This window comes from Trichosurus vulpecula, chromosome 8, assembly GCF_011100635.1.
Source record: "Trichosurus vulpecula isolate mTriVul1 chromosome 8, mTriVul1.pri, whole genome shotgun sequence".
Lineage (NCBI taxonomy): Eukaryota > Metazoa > Chordata > Mammalia > Diprotodontia > Phalangeridae > Trichosurus > Trichosurus vulpecula.
In genome coordinates, this window is record NC_050580.1 from 14,008,249 (window position 1) to 14,030,149 (window position 21,901).

Sequence of the window (21,901 nt, forward strand, 5' to 3'; positions counted from 1 at the left end):
CTAGACACAGCCTTGGCTTACCAGAATGGGCTGAGAGGAAATGCTGATAAATGGCTAGCCTTTCAGCATTTTCTTTGAAATCTCTTTTAAAAAAAATCAGCTGTAACTGTTAAACATTATAAATACTATTTATTCCTGGTGGGTGGTATGATGCCTAAAAACAGAGAAGGAAAATGATTCAATTCACATAGATGCATAGGAATGTACATGTCTAAATATGACTATGATTATCGATATCTAAGTATGTGTATATGTAAGTGTATGTATGGGTGTATTTATGTTTTTGTATATATGCATATCTTTATGTGCATATGTCTATGTTTGTACACGTGTATATATGTATATGCATGTATGTGTACACACACACACACACACACACACACACACGCCCTCTTAATTGTAGCCTTCTGGAGGGGTGGGGGAAGGAAGGGGGAAAACAAAGGAAAAATTGCACAGCAGAGAACAAAAGAAAACTTACAAGGAAGCAAAGAAAAGATGGACAGCTCTCAACACATTACATAGTATTTATTATATAGGCTTTCTTGAAATGGAAATTTATTGCTATATATTTTGAATCCTCTCTCACATTCTGCTGTGCACATGGCAATGCTTTTTTTCCTTTTCTTGTTTTGTATTATTTTAGTTTTAGTATTTAATTTTAATATTTAGTATTTTTTTCTATTCTTATTTTGTATTTAAGTTTAAAAAATAGAAAATCATGCAAGCCACAAAAGACAAGCCAAATCTGAGTTGATAGGATAACCCCATAGCAGGTAACATTCCTCCCTCCTCTCAGTGGAGAGGCAATGGACTATGGGGGCAGAATGTTGCCACTAATGCCAGATGTGGTTGCTGTATTAGTTGCTTTTTTTGTTACATGGGAAGGTTCAATTCTGAATGAATGGGTGATGTCATCACAGAATCAGAGCTGGAAGGGACATTAAAGCCCCCAGGTCTAACTTCCTTATTTTACAGACAAGCAAACTGAGGTACAGAGACGTTAAGTCACTTGCCTAGGGTGGGGGATAGTAGGGAGGAGAAACAATATCCAGGAATAGCTGTGTTATAAACACAGGAGGATCAATTAAAAATGTTCTGAGTATTCTTAACTTCCTACCCCTAATCTGAACCAGGACTCCATGAAAACTGTCAACTGTTGTTACAGAACTACTAGTGGGCATTTTGGAGTCCCCTAACAATTGGAAAATTAAGGAATAGCCAACTAACTGACATTTTTATAGCACTTCATGGTTGGCAAATCGTTTTACCGTGCAGTGGATAGAGCGTTGGGTCTGGAGTCAGGAAGACCGGAGTTCAAATCTGACCTCAGATACCTACTAGCTGTGTGACCCTGGGTAAGTCACTTTACTCTTTTTGCCTCAGTTTCCTCATCTGTAAAATGAGCTGGGAAGGAAATGGTAAACCACTCCAGTGTCTCTGCCAAGAAAATCCCTCCAAAAGGGGTCATGAAGAGTTAGAAATGACTGAAAATGATTAAACAACAACAAAAACTATTGTGTTGGAAATATCTTATTTTGTTGGAACTATCTTATTTGATCCTTACAACATGTGTGTGAGGCCAGTGTCCCTATAAATATCATTTCCCTCATTTTCCAGGCAAGGAAACTGAGACTCAAAATATATTTTACTTGCTCAGGGTTGCAGAACAAGTAAGTCTGAAGCAAGACTTGAACCTGGGTCTTTCCTGACTCTGAGTCCGGTGCTCTGTCCACAGGACCATGATGCCCTTTAAGGCGGATGAACAATGGTTACGTAGCATCCTGGGGAAGTCAGCAGCCCTTTGACTTTCAACGTAAGGCAGCAATTCCTAGTTATGGGATTGAAGAAATTGATGAGGTACACATGGAAGTTTCAGATGAACCTGGTCGGGTGGGATCTATTAATGATTTAGAAGAGGAGAAAAGAATTCAGGATGACCTTGAAAAATTAGAGGAATAATTCATCTAGATCATAATGAAGTCCCGACGAAGGATTTACACTAAACAGTGAGCTATGGGGCCCAAAGCCAAGAGCCCACATACAGGCTGAGAAAAGACCCATGAGGCCTGAGTACAGTAGAGGAAGACTCGGCTTCTAGCGGAATACACATTAAATGTGATGACCAGAAGAGTATTCTTATAAGTTGAGACTTATGGATGAATGAACATTACATCAAACTAGTCTTTTTATAAACTTAATGTTTCTTATGCTTAACACACTAATTCATAGGATTATAGATTTAGAGGTGGACTGTTAAAAGAGCTGCCTTTGTGGTTGAAACAAAGAATATTATGAAATTAAAAGACGATAAGCTATGAGAGGTGGCTAGGTGGCACAGTGGATAGAGTGCTGGGCTTGGAATTGGGAAGTCATCCTCATGAGTTCAAATCTGACCACTGACAATTACTAGCTCTGTGATCCTAGACAAGTCACTTCATCCCATTTGCCTCAGTTTCCTCATCTGTAAAATGAGCTGGAGAATGAAATGGTAAACTGCTCCAGTATCTTTGCTAAGAAAGCTGTAAATGGGGTCATGAAGAGTTGGTCCTGACTGAAAGGACCAAACAAGAACAAGATATGAAAATAATGTAATTAATTGAATATCGAATAAATCCTAAAAGGAAAGTAAACTAATTTGGGATTTTTTTTTATTGTGGATGAATATGGCTTTTAAAATTCAAGTTATTAAGATATAGTTCAATGTTTCTCAAGTGTTTATAGTACCCAGGAAAACGATAGGCTTATGTGCTCTACTGTGGTCAGATCACATCAGGAGTGTTGTACTGAGAGCTGGGCACCACGGTTTAAGAAATGGCACTGATAAAATGGAGAGCCTGCAGAGGAGCATGTGCTCTGTAAAGAGCACTTGAAGGAGCTGGGGATGGCTGTCTTGGAGAAGCAAGGGCCCAGAAGAAGGGAGAACAAGATAGTGCCCTTCAAACATCTTAAGAGCCACCATGCAGAAGAAGGGTTAGTCTTGTCCATCTTGGTTTAGGATCAATGGGTCAAAGTTGGAAAAAGGTGAATTTGGGCCTCGTGTACAGCTAAACTTCCCGAGAACAAGAGCAGAATGGGCTGTCTTGGAAGGCAACAGGCTGCTCCTCACTAGAGCTCTTTAAGCAAAGGCTGGATCAATACGAGCTGAGGGTGTTACAGGATATGATATTCTTTAAGCAAGAGCAGGCTTAGATGCCTCTGAGGTCCTTTCCAATGGAAATTCTGTGATTCTGTGACCTTGTTTAGACATTCATCAGATAGACAGCTGATGATACAATGCCCAGTCATTCTCCATCAGCATAGAGATAAGAAAAGTTCTTCGGTTTTAGCCAGGGGGATTTTAATGATGTTTTCATACAAGTGGTGTAGTCCTTTAAGCTCTGTGTACATGATAGCTCAGGATAAGGAATTTATTTCCTTGAAAAGCAGGGGAACATAATGTTTCCATGGAGTCTTTGGTGAGGCAATAGACTTTCCAGGTTGCCTTGGCAAATGTGAACAGAAACACCATGTTATAGTGTTTCTGATCCAGTCTTAACCCAGATTGCTTCCAATGCTTTAAGAATTTTGCAGAGAAAATAACATTTGGATTAACTTAGAATATCAATACGGAAGCTCAACACTGGCTAGGACTCCCTCAGGGTTCTTCTTGTCCTATTAGCTCCCCCAAATAAATCCTTTTCAAAATCCCTGACAATTGTTGTTCCTATCTTTGCTTAAAGACCACCAGCAAGGGAAAACCCCCCACCTTTTGAGGCAACTCATTTCACTTGGGAACAATTTAAATAGTTAGGAAGGGCTTCTGACAGCAAGCCCAAGTTTGCTTCTTTGTAACTTCTACCCAGGGCTCCTCTTTCTTTGCTCTGGGGCCACGCAGAACAGCACCAATGCCCCTTCTACAGCACAGCTTTTCAAATACCTAAATACCACTCCCATAGTTCCCTGAATCCTTTCTTGTCTATACTAAGTCCTCAGTTTCTTCAACCCATCCTCCTATGCCATGCTCCCAAGCAGCTTCACCATCCTGGTTGCCAATGCCCTTCTTGAACTGTGATGCTCTGACCTGAACATAATACCCCAGACTGGCCCACCCAGGAGGGAGTATGGGGTCCTGCACACTGAGACTTCTTAATGCAGCCAATAATTATATATGAGATATGGCTACCATATCTCACTATTGACTCATTGGGATTATGGTCTACTACCCCCTAGATATTTCTCTGATGAATTACCTTCTTGCCTTAATTCAAAGGCTGAGTTTTGCCATATAAAGCTTATTTCACCTTTTAATTTTCTCACTAAACATTTAACTATAGGACTCTCTGAATGAAGACTGTCCTGATCAAAGTTGTGAAGGCTTGTATCAAGGCCAAATGCATGGACCTCCCCGTCCCTCTCCCAACATAGAAGAGTCATCTCCCATTAGACCTACCTGGTCTAATATTGTTGAATTCCTTTTCAATGGTCTCTTCAGATGTAGATAGCATGAGGTTTCTCACATAAAGGATTTTCACAGAAGACATTGTATCTTCATCAACTTCTACTTCTGGTTCTGCCCAATCTACTGCAATGGGATGTCCCCACAACTGAATTCTCCCTGTTGAGAAGGACCAGAAGAATGATTGATAAAAATGGTAATTTAGGTAGCAGGCTGCCTTGGTCCTTTGAGTGGCTTCTTACATGCCATTAATTATAGATTCAGAGAATTAGGTCTCAAGGGAAACTTAGTAATCATCTAGTCCAACTCCCTTATTTTACAGATGTAGATACTGAGGCCCCAAAAGGTGAAATGACTTGTCTAAGGTCAAAATGGCAGAGCCAAGATTTGAACCCGTCTCCTCTGACTTAAGATCCAGCATACTTTCTACTATACCAGGCTGTCACATACAGGAATTCCATCCATGCTTCTGTCCCTTTAATAATTATTAGCTTTATGAAGGTTACTTTCTTTCTTTGTTTCAGATTCCCCCTTTATAAAACAAAGAGGTTGGACTAGGTGACCTCTAAGGTTCTTTCCAGCTTTAAATGCATGAATCTAGAAAACAGAGAGGAGGAAACATTTAGAGTAGAAGGTAGACCTTGTGATACATCCGGATCAGACCTAAAAGAAGTCAGATAAATCATCATGATACATGTGTCTGTAGAAGTGGAGTGGAAATGGAGTTTGAAAACAGGTATGAAGGATCCTCCAGGATATTTTTAGTTCCTAAAACTTATCTACTGAGTTAAACAGTCAATTAACACTCTTAAGTACCCACCAAGTGCCAGGCACTGTACTAAGTACATGGGATATAAAGAAAGGCAAAAGACATTCTCTCCTCCCAAGGAGCTTACAGTCTAAAGGGGGAGACAACACACAAATAATTCTATACAAATAAGGCATAGGGATAAATGGAAGATTATCAACAGAGAGAAGGCACTAGAATTAAGAACATTCAGAAGAGTGGGATTTTGTCTGGCATTTGAAGCTAGGGAAGCCTGGAAGTGGAAATAAGGAGGGAGAGAATTCCAAGCATAAGGAATAGCCAGTGAAAATGCCCAGGGTTTGGAGATGGAGTGTTTTATTTGAGGAATAGCAAGGAGGCCAGTGTCACCGGATCACAGAATATGTCAGTAGATGGGTGGGATATAAGGTATAAGAAGACTGGAAAAATGGGGAGGTGGATTTTGAATGCCAAACAGAGGATTTTTTATTTGATCCTCAAGCTCATATGTAGCTACTGAAATTTATTGAGAGGTGTGTGTGTTGTATTGTATGTGGTGTGTGTGTGTGTGTGTGTGTGTGTGTGTGTGTGTGTGTGTGTGTAATGGGCAGATCTACACCTTAGGAAAATCACTTTGGTAACTGAGTTGAGCACAGACTAGAGTGAAGTAACCTTGTTCAGGGAGAGCAAGAAGGAGGCTATTACAATAGTCAAGGTGTGTGGAGATGAGAATCTGCCCTATGTAGGTGATAGAATCAAATAAAGGGACATGTGTGAGAGATGTTATGAAGGTAAAATGGCAAAGCTTTGGCAATAGATTGGATATCAGGTGGAGGAGTGGAAGCTTGAGGATGTCATCTGGGTCTTAGCATAGATGACTAGAAGGATGGTGGTTCATTCAACAGTACTGGGGAATTTTGGAAGGGGCAGAGAAAGATGAGTTCAGTTTTAGACATGTTGGATTTAAGATGTCTCCTGGATATCCAGTTAGAGATATCTAAGAGGCAGTTGGAGATGTGAGACTAGCACTAAGCAGAGAAGTTAGGGCTGGATAAGTAGATCTGAGAATCATCAGCCTAGAGATGATCATTGAATTCATGGCAGTTAATAAGACCACCCTGGGAAATGCAGTAGAATGGCCTTCACTAACATCATCTCCTGAAGTCTCATCATAACTTGGAGGTGACCCTGAGTTCTGGCAGGCCTTTCTAGTAGAGCACAAAGTCTAATATATCTAACCATACTGAAAAGATGAAGATAGTTCCAGCAATACATTATACTTCATCAGATCCATTTTGCTGAGTTTGGAGATGCTTCTCACTAAATCGATCACAAGGTGCTCAGCCAAAGTCCTTGTTCAAGGTTGCCTATCAAGTCCTAGTTCATGTTCTGTGTCCATGGTAGGATATTCCCCATTGATAAAAGAAAGGCTCCTTGGAGTATCACAGTATGTACCAGAAGGGAGATGTCTGTGAGGGAAAATTCCAAAACTGCTTAGTGTTCTTGGCTAAACATGATCTCACATCTCCATTCAACGCCTCAATATAGCCATCTATTGAAGGGAAGGGAAGTAGGCCACTTAAAGGAAAAAAAAAAGATTGAGGAAGCATTAGTTTCTTCTTCCCAGGCAGTTTGGGGTAATGGATTGAGCGCTGGAATTAAGATGACCTGGGTTTTAATTCTGATTATGGCAATGGCCAGCTGTGTGGCCCTGGGCAAGACTCTCTCCAACTCTTGCTTCCTCACCTGTAAAATGTATCAGTATGGTACAATATGGTGCAGGAAGGGAGGGCATGACACTGGGAGCCGGCCTCACAGTGAGGAAGACCTGGGTTGAAGTTCTGCTTTTGCCACATACTAGCTGTGTGAACCTGGCTAACTTGCCGCACCTCTCCTTACCCCCCAGCCATTTTCTTGCCAGCTACCTTGCTAGCTGTTCAACCCTCACAACCTCCATGATCTCTCCAACTCCGGAACCATAATGAAATCCACTTTGCCATTGCTCTAGGAAAGGGTCTATCAGTATATACCTATGGGACTCCTCTCATGATTCCTGTAATTTTCTAAATCAGAGTACTCCTCCCTGACCAGCACCCCCTTATATGTGTTCTCCCTCCCCTCAGAATGTAAGCTCTTCAAAGGCAATTGCCTTCACTTTTACATTTGTATCGTCAGTGCTAGTGCAGCATTTGGAACTTAATCTGCACTTGTTAAATGCTTTTTTATTCATTCACTCATTTATTCATCAATTCCTACATTTATTCAATGTTCTAGGAGACTGTCTTAGACAATAAGTTGTGGTACTGCCTCTGACCTAAATTGGTAGAGGGAGTTTCCCCACCAGGAGTTCCCTATAGCAATGGAACAATAAATCTTCTTAAAAAAATACCAGTGTTGTGAGGTTTAAATTAGACAACATACGTTAACCATTTTGCCAATGTAAGAAGGTTACGCACATTTCAGCTGTTTGGTCATAAAGCAGGATGTATTTTACAAGCAACAAATAACATGTCAAAGTAAATACAACAAATCTAGATGTTGTAAGTTTTGGGGTTGCTTAATTAAAACATATGGGAAACTATCATCTCCATTCAAAAACTATTTTTGTTTGTTTTGGAAAATAGTAAAAGCTTCCAGGATATGGAAGGAAGGAAGGAAGAATGGACAGATGCTGTCCACAGAGAATCCTCTATTTTCCATGTGTTGTTTATCTAACACATCTGGAGGCTGGTTCCTTGCTTCTTACTGCCTAGGTGTATGACTGAGCACTCTAGTTGGAGTGCGTACAGTACATGGGATATAAAGGGTGAGACCTTTACAATTAAATGTTGGGGTTCCACTATTGCTGAAGGAGAAACTGTTAGAGAAATCTTGACAGAGCTTTACCATTTTTGTCTGTTTATTGTCCTTCTTCCAATATGAACTTTAAATACTCTTAGATGATTTGTCTTGACTGGGCCTCTTTTGAAAAATACCAATCTGCCTATAAACTTATTATTACCTCTATGATTTCTTTCTGTTTTCATTTTTACCATTTTCCCTTGTTGGGCATTGATTTTGGTCTTTATGCTGACAAGTCAGTTGTCTGACTGTACAAAGACATGCTTTGAAAACTGCTGCATCCATTGCCAGTCATTTCCTGTCTGTTAAATTATAGTCAATTTCATTTTTGTGAGGTTGTTTGAAGCTTTCACATCTTGTGCCACCTTATGCTTTTTTCCATTAAAGATTTCATAATACATAGGTCTGATTTATCACATAATCTGCAAGCTTTGGGACCTCTTTTGTTTCTTAATCTTCAGCCATATTTTCCAGCATATCTTCTTTTGGGCCATGCTCTGTGTCCAGGATGCATTGAATTAACAGAATATTAAAATATATATTGATCTGATTTGCAAGGGAATTATTGAGTTCTTAATGTCTTTACATTTTCATTTCTGACACAGACACTAGAACTATCTTCATGGTTCTTTTTTGTAAAGGTACTATAATATGAGATGACCAAAGGGGGCACTAAAAGATATTTGTTATTTTTCTTGTTGTTGTGCAGTTGTGTCTGACTCTTCATGACCTCATTTGGGGTTTTCTTGGCAAAGATATTGGAGGGGTTTGTCATTTCCTTCTCCAACTCATTTTTTTTTTACTAAAGAAAGTTTTAATAATGTTTCTCCAATTTATTTTGCAGATGAGGAAGCTGAGACAAACAAGGTTAAGTGACTTGTGCAGGGTAGCACAGCTAGTAAGTATCTGAGGCTGGATTTGACCTCAGGTCTTCCTGACTCCAGGCCCGGTACTGTATCCACTGTGCCACCTAGCTGCCCCATTATTTTCCTTAGATGTAGGATAAAAATCAACTTTGCTATATTGCTTCTCTAAGGAGAACCTCTGAGTAATCCTTTCATTTAACTGCAAATTCCTTTTGCCTTCTGTTTCATTTATATCAGGGATGTTGATATAGATATGATCTAGCCTCTACTTTTATTATGTCAATACCTATTTGAGATATACTGGTATGATTTTACTTTGGACAAGTAAAACTCTTTTAATAAATTGACTTTTCCTGGGCACCTCTGCTTAGGGATCGCATTTATACTCATTCTGTTCAGGTCAGACAGAATCGTTGCAAGTATAAGTTCAGGGCTAGCATAAGTTAGCTTCAAGGTACCCATGACTTGCCGAGATGAAAGAGTATAACGAAAAAAGAAGAGGGAAAGCCAAATATATCCCCAGTCATCCAAAAGGGAGCTGGAGCTTTCCTTACTACTCCTACTGCCTCTCAAGTGAGAAAACAGGTCTGACCTAAGAAAAATGCGTCCTGTGCCAAGTTTGTACTTTGTAGCCACAGGCTTACATTTCTAGCTGTATCAGCACCCTGGTCAGGGACAATGACAAACCTGAGGGTGGTGAGCTGAGTCAGCATCCAGGCAGAGTTTCTGAATACTCTCAGTTTTGCTACAGGGACATTATGGAAAAGGGAGGAGGGTGAAGTGTAGTGGAGGACTTAAAGGAGATTTACAAAGATGTTTGTCTTCAAGTATTAAATGGGGGAAGTGAGATTTGGCTGTGTTTGGTTCCAGACAGCAGAGCTAGGCACAATGGGTTGAAATCAGAAAGAGTTTAGGCTTGAGGTCAGAGGAAGAAAAAAAAAGTTGACATTGAGAAGTCTCTAAATGTGGAATAGGATGCCTCAGGAAGTAGCTGGAGGTCTTCAAGCAAAGCTTCATTCAAGCAAAGATTAATGAATGTGTTCTAGAGAGAATTCTTTTTCAGAGCTGGACTAGATGGACCCTGTGGTTCCATCTCATGCTGTGACTCTATGATTCTCTGAAAAAGAGTGGACTTAATTGCTGATGTTAGGCAAAAACCATCATTATGAAACCTTGAGGCAAATATCCTTGAGGTTGCACACAGAGTGTCCCAGACCCAGGTCAGCCTCCATGGTTGGGAAAGGTTGTGGCTGCACTTTGCAGGTTCCCAGGAGATTTTCCTGATGTGGGCATGTCTCTATAGACCTTAGTGGGATGCTCTTTCATATCTAAGAGTCTTGTGCTAATTTGAATCCATCTTGTGTGGCATATGGAAGGCAGCCAGGGCAGCAGGGCCCCTGTCTGTTTTGCCTTTCCTGGATTGCTATGTGTGTTATGGCTATGTTTGGTCCCTCTCCACTGGCCATCTGTCAGGCTTCTCATATCATGTGTCTGTGATTCCAAAGACTTTCTGAGGCAGCCTAGGTCAACACCTGTCTGAGACTGCCTGGTCATTTCAAGGGTGGTGTGAGAACTCAGACATAGTACTCTGTCCCCATGCTGGGGGTGAGGATTGCATAAGCCTGTTCTTTCTTCTTCTTGCTGTTTCCCAACCAGGCATGGAACAGAATTTCTAGTTGGAGGAATAAGTGGAAATGAAGCTCTGATAGCATAATAATGACTGGCATTATGTAGAGTTTTAAGGTTTATAAAGTGCTACAATTTTATCATTTCCTACAACAATTTTGTAAGGCAGGTGCTACTGATATCTTCATTCTATAGATAATGAAACTGAGGCTCAGAGCAGTTGTGACTTGCCCAGGGTCACATAGAATTCAAATTCAGGTCCTCCTGACTCCAAGTCCAGTGCTCTATCCACTATGCCATACTGGAAGCCCCAGCTGTGGCTGGTTACTTCTGATTAGCCTAGTCTGTTCTTTATGAAATCTGGCAGGAAGAATTCATTTTGGCCTTGTTTCTAAGACTGATTTAAATGACCAGTGATAGAGTGGACTTTGATCTCTTTTGTAACTTGGTCTGACTGAGACTACAGCTTGCCTGAATCCTTAAAACACAGTAAATACTTCTGGGTTGGACTTGGAGACAGGAAGACAAGGGTTCAAATGCCACTCTCTGTCATTTATTGACTATGTGATGGGGGAGACCCTTAAGCTGTCTGAGTCCAAGCACCTTCCTCTGAGAACAGATGCCTTTTGGGTAATGCTGTTATTGGGTAATGTTAGGTTCTACTTCAAAGGGTCATTGTGAGGCTCAAATAAAAAAAATTTCTAAACTTTAAAGTACAATTCTTATAATTTTATCATTATCCATCTTGTCCTTCATTTCTTTTTTGAGGTGATGCTCTTCAGGACTCCCTCTTTAACATGAAAAGCATACTCTGGCTCTGTTTCAGACAGGTGGTAACAGGTGAAGGGTGGGCAGAACCACAATGGACTTAAACTATTTCCCCCCAAAGTGTTGTGTTTTATATCAGTTGTTTTTGACATTTTGCATGGAACTTGAATTCAGACTCTGACTTTCTCTTATATGTGTGGCTTGACTAGGTAATTTCAGTTCTAGTTACTTCAACTGTAATAAGAGAACATTTACCTAGATGACCTGAAAGGTCCATTCCTGTTCTACATTGACATTCCTATGACCCAAGGCTGGCATGCTTTAAAAAGAGACTTTTCATGAAGATATCAAATCTTTTGGTATTTTCTCTATATTTGGGTCTATTTTATACCATTTTAGTACATTAACAAACCTTGAGTGTGGAACTGATTCAAAGACTGTGATAATCAATAAAATCTGGGTAAATGTTGTGGCACTTTAAGGCAACTTGTTCAAAGATTATACAATTGTCAAGAAGCATCCACTCCCATTCATGGGTCCCTTTAGTGTACTATTTTTTTCTCCTTTCTAGTTTTGCAGGGGATGTGAAGTTTCAGCCATTTCCTGTGATGTAATGGCACTGTCATTCATGAGATTAATGGTGGTCCAGCTTTCCATTTCTCCTTTGAGTCAACCTGCCTTTTTGCCATTTTGGGTGTTTTTGTGATCTTGCAGTTAGGCAACAATTCCCCATATCCTCCATCTCCAGACAGCCTCTGTCTCCTTTGATTGTTGCTCTAGTAAAGTTTGTGGTCAGTCTTAAATCATTTATTTTGTTTCCTGCAATGTGTCTTCTCAATATATTGCTTAATTCTTTAGACTTTTGCTTTTAGTTGCTGATAAAGAGAATCTGGAGCTTCTGATAAGCTTTTGTTTTCTAAATCCATCCTTCTTTCCTTTGTTCCTTCCTCCCTCCCTCCTCCCTTCCTTCCTTCCTTCCTTCCTTCCTTCCTTCCTTCCTTCCTCCCTTCATTCGTTCGTTCGTTCCTTCCTTCGTTCCTTTGTTCCTTCCTGTCTGTCTGTCTGCCTCTCTCTCTCTCTCTTTCTTTCTCTCCTTTCTTTCTTCCTTCCTTCTTTCCTTCCTTCCTTCCTTCCTTCCTTCCTTCCTTCCTTCCTTCCTTCCCCCCTCTCTCTTTTCTTTCTTTCCTTTAATTGGGCCAAGTGGAATTCAAGGTTTTTGTTTGTTTTTTGTTTGTTTGTTTATACTGTGAATACTGGTTAGGTATTGATGGAATCTTACAAAACATTTTCACATATCTTCAGTAGCTGTCTCCAGAGTTAATTCTACCATGGTGGCATCCTTAGGAATAATGGGATAATGGTCAATAAGAGCCCAGTTATCAAGACTGAGCAAGTTATTTAATCTTTACCTACCTTGGTTTCCTTAACTGTAAAGTGGATATAATAATAGCATCTGACTCCCATGATTGTTGTGAAGATCAAATGAGATAATGCCTGTAAAGCACCTTGTAGACCTTCAAGGGCTTTAGCTATTAAGAATTAATGCCTATAGTTTTGTGTGTAGCTTCTAAACTATTTTAACACTTTTGTCAAATATTGTGGGAGACTATGTTTGCTCATGAAGGTTATTGTGATTACAGCTATTTTCAATAACTCTGGTTGGATATGATTATTCTTTCTAACTGGTTGGACTGATGCCAACAAACTCCAAAAGGACTTTTTTTTGAGATTTTAGTCTAAGCACATCCCTCTTCAAAATAATTTCAGACAGCAGGATTCTTTTTGCCTTTTGTTTTCCCATTAGATGGAACTTGGGGGGTTTGTGTTGTGCATTTCAATACCTTCAGATTCCGTGGCTTTTCCCTCTTTTGATTTAAGTATGCTCACAATTTGTGCTCTTTTAAAAAAAATCTATGCTAGGTCTAGGGATAAAATGATATCTTATGATTGATCTTAGTGCTCTGCAATTCGTTGTTGTATGACTTAGCACTGAGGATCCCACCAACAAAAAGCAGTATGGAACCCTTGTCTCTAACTTGTAAGATCTGTATAGTTTTGAGACCACCATCATCATCATCACCATCACCATCACCATCACCACCACTACTCCCATCACCAACGTCATCCCAAACTCAGATGAGTAGCAGTATAAGGACCTGAAACAAGGAATGTCCCGATTATTGTTGGTAGTGGTTTAGAGAGAATGTATTTCCAAGGCAAGCACTGAAAAAACTTAATGTTTTCACTGGTCAACATTTAGTCATGTATATATATGTATGTATATGTATGTATGTATATATATATGCATACACGTATGTATATATATCATGCATGTGCATGTATGTATGCACACGAATATACATATATGTGTGTATATTTGGAAATTGTCAGGTCAACTTAATGTGTTTATGTTTCTGAGTATAACTTATGATATAAAAGAGGGATGAGACATCCATTTTAGGATCCTGGGACCTGAAGCTAGAAGATAACTCAGAGATCACTGAGACCAACTCTCTCCTTTTCTAGGGGAAGAATGTGAGACTCAGAGAAGGGGAAGGGAAGGCCTTGCCCAGTGTAACACAAGTAATGAGTTGCACACCTGAGACCTTAAGCCAAGGTCCTCTGACTCCATTATTTTTTCTCACGTGTGACTTGTGTAAAACATTCTAAGATTTAAAGCACAAGAAGAAGCCCAAAAGAAAAGAATATTTGATTTGGAACGGCAAAGGAAGAAAGCCTGTTTTCTCTCATTCCCAGCAACAACTGTAGAGAAAGGTGTGGTGGGTTTTGTCCTTTGGTGGGGAATCTGGGGAAAGCTACAAACCTGGGAGTAGTTTCCTCCTGCCCATGGCTGCGGCTCGGTGACTTTCATACTCTACAAAAGCAAAGCCTCGGTTCTTGGTTTTGTCTGCGGCGCTGGGGTAGACGATGACATCAACCACACCTTCTGTGACCTTTCTCATCTCTGACAAGATCTCTTCCCTCTTTTTGGTCTTTGGGATTCCCCCAACGAATAATCGACAGTTGTCTACACTGGCACAAACCCCAAGGAGGCGTCCATTCCTGCAAGAAAACAGTTATTTTACTTTGTGAGAAGCCCCATCTTGCCAAGTCATAAACACCTTTGGTTCTCCAGATCCATTGCTTACTCATCTATCCCCTGGTGGAGCAGGAAGGGTCCTTAGAGACACTGGCACTGAAACTCTCTCACATTTCGTGTGAGGTCGAGTGATTTACCCAGTGACTTACCATACAGAGAGTGGTTGAAACAGTAAGGCAATAAACACAATATCAATAATAATCATGAGTATGCCTATGTAGTTCTGTACTGCAAAGTATGGAGACTCTCCATAAAGAAGGCAAAAGAAGTATAACATTTATTCAGACACCAGAAAATCATATCCCATAACCAAATGTTCAGCTCCCACAGCCAGTCAGCCACTTTATCATAACAGCAAGGAACTTAAAACACCATATAACAGCCTGGAGCCTTCCCATCCTAAAACCTCTCTGACCCCCTGCTGGGTCTTCCCCAAAACAAACTCACAGTACAGCTAAGTCAGTCTGCTCAGTTCCAACAATCACGAGGGCAGCCATTAGCAGGCATTAGTAGCCATAACTTGTCTCTCTCTCTCTCAGCATTTTCTGTGACATAACTTCCTTTTCCTGTCAGGAAGCTCCTCCCACCATGTAACTTAGGCTTCCTGTGATGTTAGCAGGTCACATGGCTTATTAATGGGTGGGAAAGAGCTTCAAATCAAAATTGCTAATACAGTGGTAAACACAGGCCTAGACTCTAGGATTCCTGTTCCTTGTGTAGATAGTTCACTTCATCACCACCATTCTGTTTACATAAGAAAGGCAGGCAATCCTGGGCAATTCTGCTTAAAAAAGCTAATGGTTAAGTACCAGACCTGGGATTTCATTGAAATGAGTAAGTTGCAGATGCGGTAACACCCTCTACCAGTGCGGGTCCTCACAGTCTCAGCAATGGACGGTTTTAGAGAGTTGCTCAGGGCACTGAGATGATAAATAACTTGCTAGGATCACTAGTCAGTGTCAGGGGAGGACTTGAATGCAAGTCTTCCTGACTGCAAGGATGACTCTGTTTGCTCACTGCCTATCAACAGTGTAACATGAAGGTCAAAAAACCCTAACGCAATCTTGGACTGCTTTAAGAGAGGTGTTTACACTTCTCCAGGAACAAGGAGGTTACAGTCATGTTCATTTCTGAATACTACATTTTTGAAAGACCAACGTTAAGCTAAAGAATATCCAAAAGAAGTCAAATCAGATGGTGAAGAGCCTTGAGTGCACTGCACATGAGGGCTAATGAAGGAACTGGAGATGTTCAGCATAGAGAAAAAAAAAAGGCTGGGAAGGGGGATGATTAATATATTTGATTATTTGAATTATCTATCATGTGAAAGAGTTGACTAAATATGTCCTATTTGGCCCTAGAGGTTAGAATGGAAGAGGAAGAAGGAATCTATGGAGGCAAATCTAGGCTTGATATTAAAACTTACTTCTTCCTCCTCTTCCTCTTCCTCTTCCTACTCCTCCTTCCTCTTCATCCTCCTCCTCCTTTTCTTTCTCTTCCCCCTTTTCCACCTCCAGAGATTATTCCAAATAACTTCCTAATGGTGTGAGTGGAATGGGCTATCTCAGGAAGTGATGGGTTCCCCATCCTCACAGACCCTCAACCTGAGATTGGATGACCACTTGCCATGTGTGTCAGTATGGGAATTCAGTTTTTAGTCATGCTTAGACTGGATGGCTGTTGAGGTCCCTCCAAAATCCCATACTTTTGTCGTAGCTGCCATTTATGTAAGCTTGCATTCTTTTCATACTATGACCCTGTGTGGTAGATACTCTGGGCCTTCATTTCCCTCCTGACTTTGCTCCCAACTTTCTAGGCTTCAAAACCAGGCTATGGTCTCACTCTGGAAGCTCCATTGGTACCTCAGGCCACTTCACCCTGGAACATCCAATTCACCTGCAGCCTTCTAACCCTGAAATAGTTCTCTATCAGGCTGTCCCACTTCTCCCATTTGTGAGTTTCTTCTGGGGCTTCCATTTTGTGGAGAGGCTCAAGCCAGCCAACCTTCATTGTCCCTCTGGCCCTGTTCTTGAATGTTAGGACTTCCAAACCATGCTCCTGTACTCTCCATCTCTCCTTGTCCTTCCCCATGCTCTTCAGCTCCCTTTTATGTGTTGTCTCTCCAATTTAGAATATAAAGTCAAGGCCTTTACTCCATTTTTTGTTTGTATTTGTATCCCCACCTAATACCATGCACACAGTAAGTGTTCAATAAGTGCTTGTTTTCTTCCTTCTTATCTCCATTTTATAGATAATTAATAAATAATAAACAATGCCATTGACCTGTCTTCATAGTTAGTGGATGTCTGAGGTGGGATGTGAGCCCAGGTCCTTCTTGGCCCTAATGGCAGCACACAGACCATTATGCCAAGTTGATTCATGCTTACAGTCTGATGGATGGAAACCCTGATGGTGCAGTCCTGATGACATGCAATGAGAGGAGTCTTACCTGATTTCGTAATTATTCAGCTGCTTGATGGCATTTTTGGCTTCCTGCTTGTTGGAGAATGTGACAAAAGCATAGCCTCGGTTATTTCCATTAAAGTCCATCATCATCCGCATCTCATAGATTTTACCAAACTATAAAAATACAAAACAAAGAGAAGTTTTAACTTTTCAGCACTGGGTTGGGATCCCATGTGATCCCAAAACCCTTTCCATTTTCACCATGGCATCCGTGTTCTGGGGGATTGGTTCTTGGTTCAAATCTACTTTATGTGTGGTTCCCGATTCCTTCTATGCCTAGGCTAAAGCATCCTTCTTCAGGGGATTGGGGTAATGGGGGTGGGTGGGACAGAGTTGGGGGAGGACCTAGATACATTTTCAGAATTCTGGAGGGACCTTAGAGTGCAATCATCAGCAAAAGTCCTAGTTCCAGGAATTGACTGGGTCCTTCCTTCTAAAGATAGAATCTCTGGAGATGCTGACTCTCTTTTTCCTTCTTTTATTTAGGAAAAGGCACTGGATTTGGAGTTAGCAGTTCTATACTTAGATCCTTGCAATGTCACTAATGGCCTGTATGACTTTGGTGAGTCATATCGCTCCTTTGGGCCTCAGTTTCCTAGGTGGGAAAACTAGGTTGGACTGGACTGCCTCGAAGGTCCTGTCCAGGTCAAAATCTGATGATCCAATAATTTTCTTCTCTGTGAAAGGAGGTACAAATATCAAGAAATACAATAAGAAATGCAGAGTATCAACCAACCATATACTTAGAGAAAGGGATACCTATTTGGAGCACACCAATCAGAAATGGAACTATGGTGGGGCTGCCAGAACTTTGTCACAGAGTGCCAAATTTGAGATTGCTAACAATTCTTACTAGACCTTTGAGGTCCTAGAAAGAGAACACTGCCCTAGCTCAACTCCAGTTCTCTATAGATGCCTTCCCATGTTGGTATTTCATGGCTTCCACCCCTATCCCCAAGTGCCACAGTCTGTGGCACTTGCCCCAGGCACAAACATTCCTAGTTACAGTTGTGGTGACTTCTTCCTCTGACCTATTTCTATCCTCATTTCCATATAAAGCAAAGTCTCTAGTTGATGAAGACAGCTGTCAAGAGAACCAGCTGGGAGCAAGCCAGTATCATCTTTGGAAAAAAAAATAACGTTGTATGAATGTAACTTTGAACAACAAGCTAAATTAAATTTATACTTGTAACTGATTTGCATAGAAACATATATGTATATATATGCATATTTCCTTTTACATAGATACAATTAATCCATATACCGATTTGAGTCTGCTTTCTTCACATTATTTTGTATGTTTTCACATTCTTTATATTCTAATAGTAGTAGCAGGAGTAATAGGGTATTTGATTTCATTGAAAAACCAGGTTGTTTAGCTATTCTACAATTAATGCTTGTTTTATTTCTTAAGTTCAGAATAAAACAAGTATAATGGTGCTCCCCAAGTTTCTCCCCCCAGTTATAAATAATGTTAACATAAATATATTACAGCACAATGTTCTTTTAGATAATTCTGATGATTTCTTTAGGATTTATTTCGTCTAAATAAAATTATCAGGTCAAAGAACATGGTTATTATGGTAACCATTTGGAATGTTTAACCAGATTATTCTCCAGAACAATCCCGTGAATTTGAAATTTTGTCAGCAAAGTATAAGAAATTCATTGAATGTTAAGATGGAAAGAGCTGTAGACATCATCTAAATGAAGCCTATAATTTGCTAACAGTAGAAACTGAGGCTCAGAGAAGTTAGATGATTTATCTGAGGTCACATAGTTCAGAATAGCCCAGGTTCTTAGAAGGAAAATGCAGGGATCTTTCCATTTCACTCTCCTGTGTTTGTTTTGCCCTAGCCCTGCCTACATTGGGTTTAAGCTATTTTGGGGGGAGGGTCAATTGGTTGGTTTGAGCTGATATTTCAAATGGTTCCAATTTGCATTTTTTATTAAAGAGCTTGAAGAGCTTTAAAAGTGTTTATAATTTATTTTGTTAATTGTCTATTTATAGTCTTTGAACATTTTTCCACTCGTGATTTTGTGTTTTTCTGGAATAGGATTGGTTCTTTGCATAATTTAATGTCAAATCTGCTCTTCTTGCAATTACCATAAATGTTTTCCCAGATTTGTTTTTATCCAACTGTGCCCCATATAATTTGTTCTTTGTCAGTTCTCCTATTTGTTTAATAGACATTTCATTTCAAAACATTCATTAAATCAAAAATAATTTATTTTTTCTGTTTTTTTCATTTTATTCTTTCTTCAAATTTAAATTTATTTTCTAAATGTATGGAATAAAACAAGCATTTCCATAACATAATACAATAAAAAAGGAAATTTACAAGAAGCATTTATTAAACCATTTTATTCATATTAAATCATATTCATATTAAACCATATTAAACCATAACACAGCTAGCACTGTTTGCTAACCTACAGAAATACAAAAAAAGGAAAGGGTCTCTAACCTCAAAGAGCTTACAGTCTAATGGGGAGATGTTATGTAAATAATTGTGTTTAGGAGGCATTTCTGAACCATTATACACCAAGTACTATGCTAAACTCAGGCTAAAAAGACAAAAATGGATTGGTCCCTGTCCTTACATTCCATGGGGAAAAGCATGTACAGCAAGTGCAAAATATATGCAAGTACAAAACACATGCAGAGTAAATACAAAATTATGGGTTGGGGTAGGATGGTATTATGTGCAGGTGACATGAGATGATCCTTGATGGAATCTAGAGATTCTAAAAGGCAGAAAAGAGGAGGGATCACATTCCAGGTATGGGGACAATGTGGCCAAAAGCATGGAGAAGGGAGATGGAGTGTTGTCTATGGGGCAGATCAGAGAGTGAATGAGGGGGAATAATCTGTACTAAGTCTGGGTAGGTAGGTTTGTATTAGACTGTGAAGGACTTCAATTACTAAACTAGGAAGTTTGTGTTTTATTCTAGAACTAATAGGGAGCCACAGGAGTTTACTGAGAAGGGGAGTGACATGGTCAGATCTATCTATGAATCAGGAATATCACTCCTCCTGCTGTAGGGAGGACGATTGGAAAAGGAACACAACAGACTTAGCCAAAGGGCTGTAGAAGAAAGAGTTTTAGAAATAATCTGAGCAAGAGGCTGATGAAACTAAACTTCGGAGGCAGACATACCGTCCTGAGTGGAGAGAAAATGAAGGATGCAAGTGGTATTGTGGAGATAGAAGTGACAAGATTGCCAGGCACTGCGTTAGGCACTGAGAACAGAGCGAGGCTTATTGAAAAGGAGCTTATATTCTAAAGGAAGAGACAGCAAGTTACATGGAAAGAGCTTTGTAAACTTTAATTCTATAGAAATGGGAGGTATCTTCTTCCCTCCCCCATCAATGTATGCAGGAAAGTTTCCTCAATGACTCAATTGCTTTAATTAAATAAAAGCATACAAGGAGTATGATTGTATTCTTCCAGTATTGCAACAAAACCCTGAAATTAATTTTTATTTCCTCTTTTTCCCCAAAGAAAATATTAAAATGAGTTTGGACATGTTGAATAAGAAGTGACCAGAAAAGGCTGACATATGAGCCTCAAAGGATACCCACAATTAGGGAGAAGCAGGTGGAGGCTGAAGAGCTGGTGAAGAACAGGCCAGAGGGACACTCAAAGGAAAACAGTTGGTTCAGAGACTGCCAGAAATTAGATGATAGAGGGTAGATTATAAAAGGGATCACAACTCACTTTTTCACAAAGTGGTATGAGTTCATCCTCAAAAAGGTCTCGGGGGAGTTTTCCAACAAAAATTTCACAGCCCCGTTCTGGGGGTGCAGCATCCCAGCCAGGGGGAGGTCCACCATATTTTCTTTGTCCATTCTCCTGTAAGGGGAGGGAAGAAGGGAAAAGAAACATAGTATGAGATGCTTCATCTCTGTTCTCTTTGCAGAATTATACCACGGTGTGTAGCATATATCATATTATTGCAAAAAGAAGACAGAGCACCAAATATAACCTCAATGATTTGAGTTCTAGTCCTAGTTTTATTAGTCATATGATTATAGATTCAGAACTGGAAGAGACCGGAGATATCACCTAGTCCATTTTCATCATTTTACAGCTGAGGAAACTGAGTAGCAATAATGAACCTAAGGTCACACAGCTATTAAATATTATAGCCAAGATTTGGATCCATGAAGCTAAGGTGGCCAAGTGAATAAGACTGCAAGGCCTGGAGTTAGCAAGACCTGAGTTCAAATGTGGCCTCAAACACTTTCTAAATGTGTGACCATGGACAAGCAATTCACTTAATCGCTGTCTGACTGCTTTCCATACATAAAACGGGGATAATAAGAGCACCTATCTCCCAGGGTTGTTTTGATGATAAAATGAGTTGGTAAAACCATTTGCTGTACTGCTTCAAACCTTACCACTCTATATAAATGGCTATGATGATGATGATAAGAATAGTGATCATTATCCTTTGCTCTTTGGTTTGTGGATATGTGAAGGCATCACAATGGAGGCTTTAGCATATCTGATGTTTAGACCTTTAGGATTACAAGATAACAGATTAAGACTTAGAAGGGATATTGGGCACCATTTTGTCCAATCTCTTCATTTTTCAGATGTGGAAGCTAAGTCCTTCCTCACAGAGGGAGTAAATGGCAAAGGTAAGATTTGAATCTGGGTCCTCTGACTCCTTATTTGGTATTTTTTCCGATGCATTATGCCTTTTTCATTATTGTAATTTTTAAAATTCAATTTTGTATTATTTTTTATGAAGTTCTACTTTTTCTCCCACCTCCATCTCTACTGCTCACTGAGAAATAAAAACCAGAAGAATAAGAAGAGAAAACACCTTGATTACAAAGATGTAGTCAAGCAAAGCAAATCCTGATGTGCCCGTCCCCACTTCATGTATCTCAGTCTGCACTCGGAAGGGTAGGCAGTGCGCTTCATGTTGAGTGCCTGGAATTGTGGCTGGTCATTGTATAGATCAGAGTTATTGTTATAATTGTCTAAATTGTTGTTCTCTTGGTTCCACTCACTTCTGCA

The 21,901-nt window shown here is 40.0% G+C and overlaps 1 protein-coding gene across 6 annotated transcripts in view; it reads right to left on the bottom strand.

Annotated features, from left to right (window-relative positions):
* A1CF (APOBEC1 complementation factor) overlaps nucleotides 1–21,901 on the bottom strand; it is a 103,234-nt gene that overhangs the window by 27,596 nt on the left and 53,737 nt on the right. For all 6 annotated transcript variants that reach the window (XM_036734750.1, XM_036734751.1, XM_036734747.1 and 3 more), the window contains exons 3-6: nucleotides 20,591–20,725; nucleotides 16,852–16,982; nucleotides 14,127–14,365; nucleotides 4,430–4,594 (exon numbers count right to left, since the gene is read on the bottom strand). In XM_036734750.1, coding sequence (XP_036590645.1) covers nucleotides 4,430–4,594; nucleotides 14,127–14,365; nucleotides 16,852–16,982; nucleotides 20,591–20,725 — 670 coding nt within the window. The remainder of the gene's footprint in view (nucleotides 1–4,429; nucleotides 4,595–14,126; nucleotides 14,366–16,851; nucleotides 16,983–20,590; nucleotides 20,726–21,901) is intronic.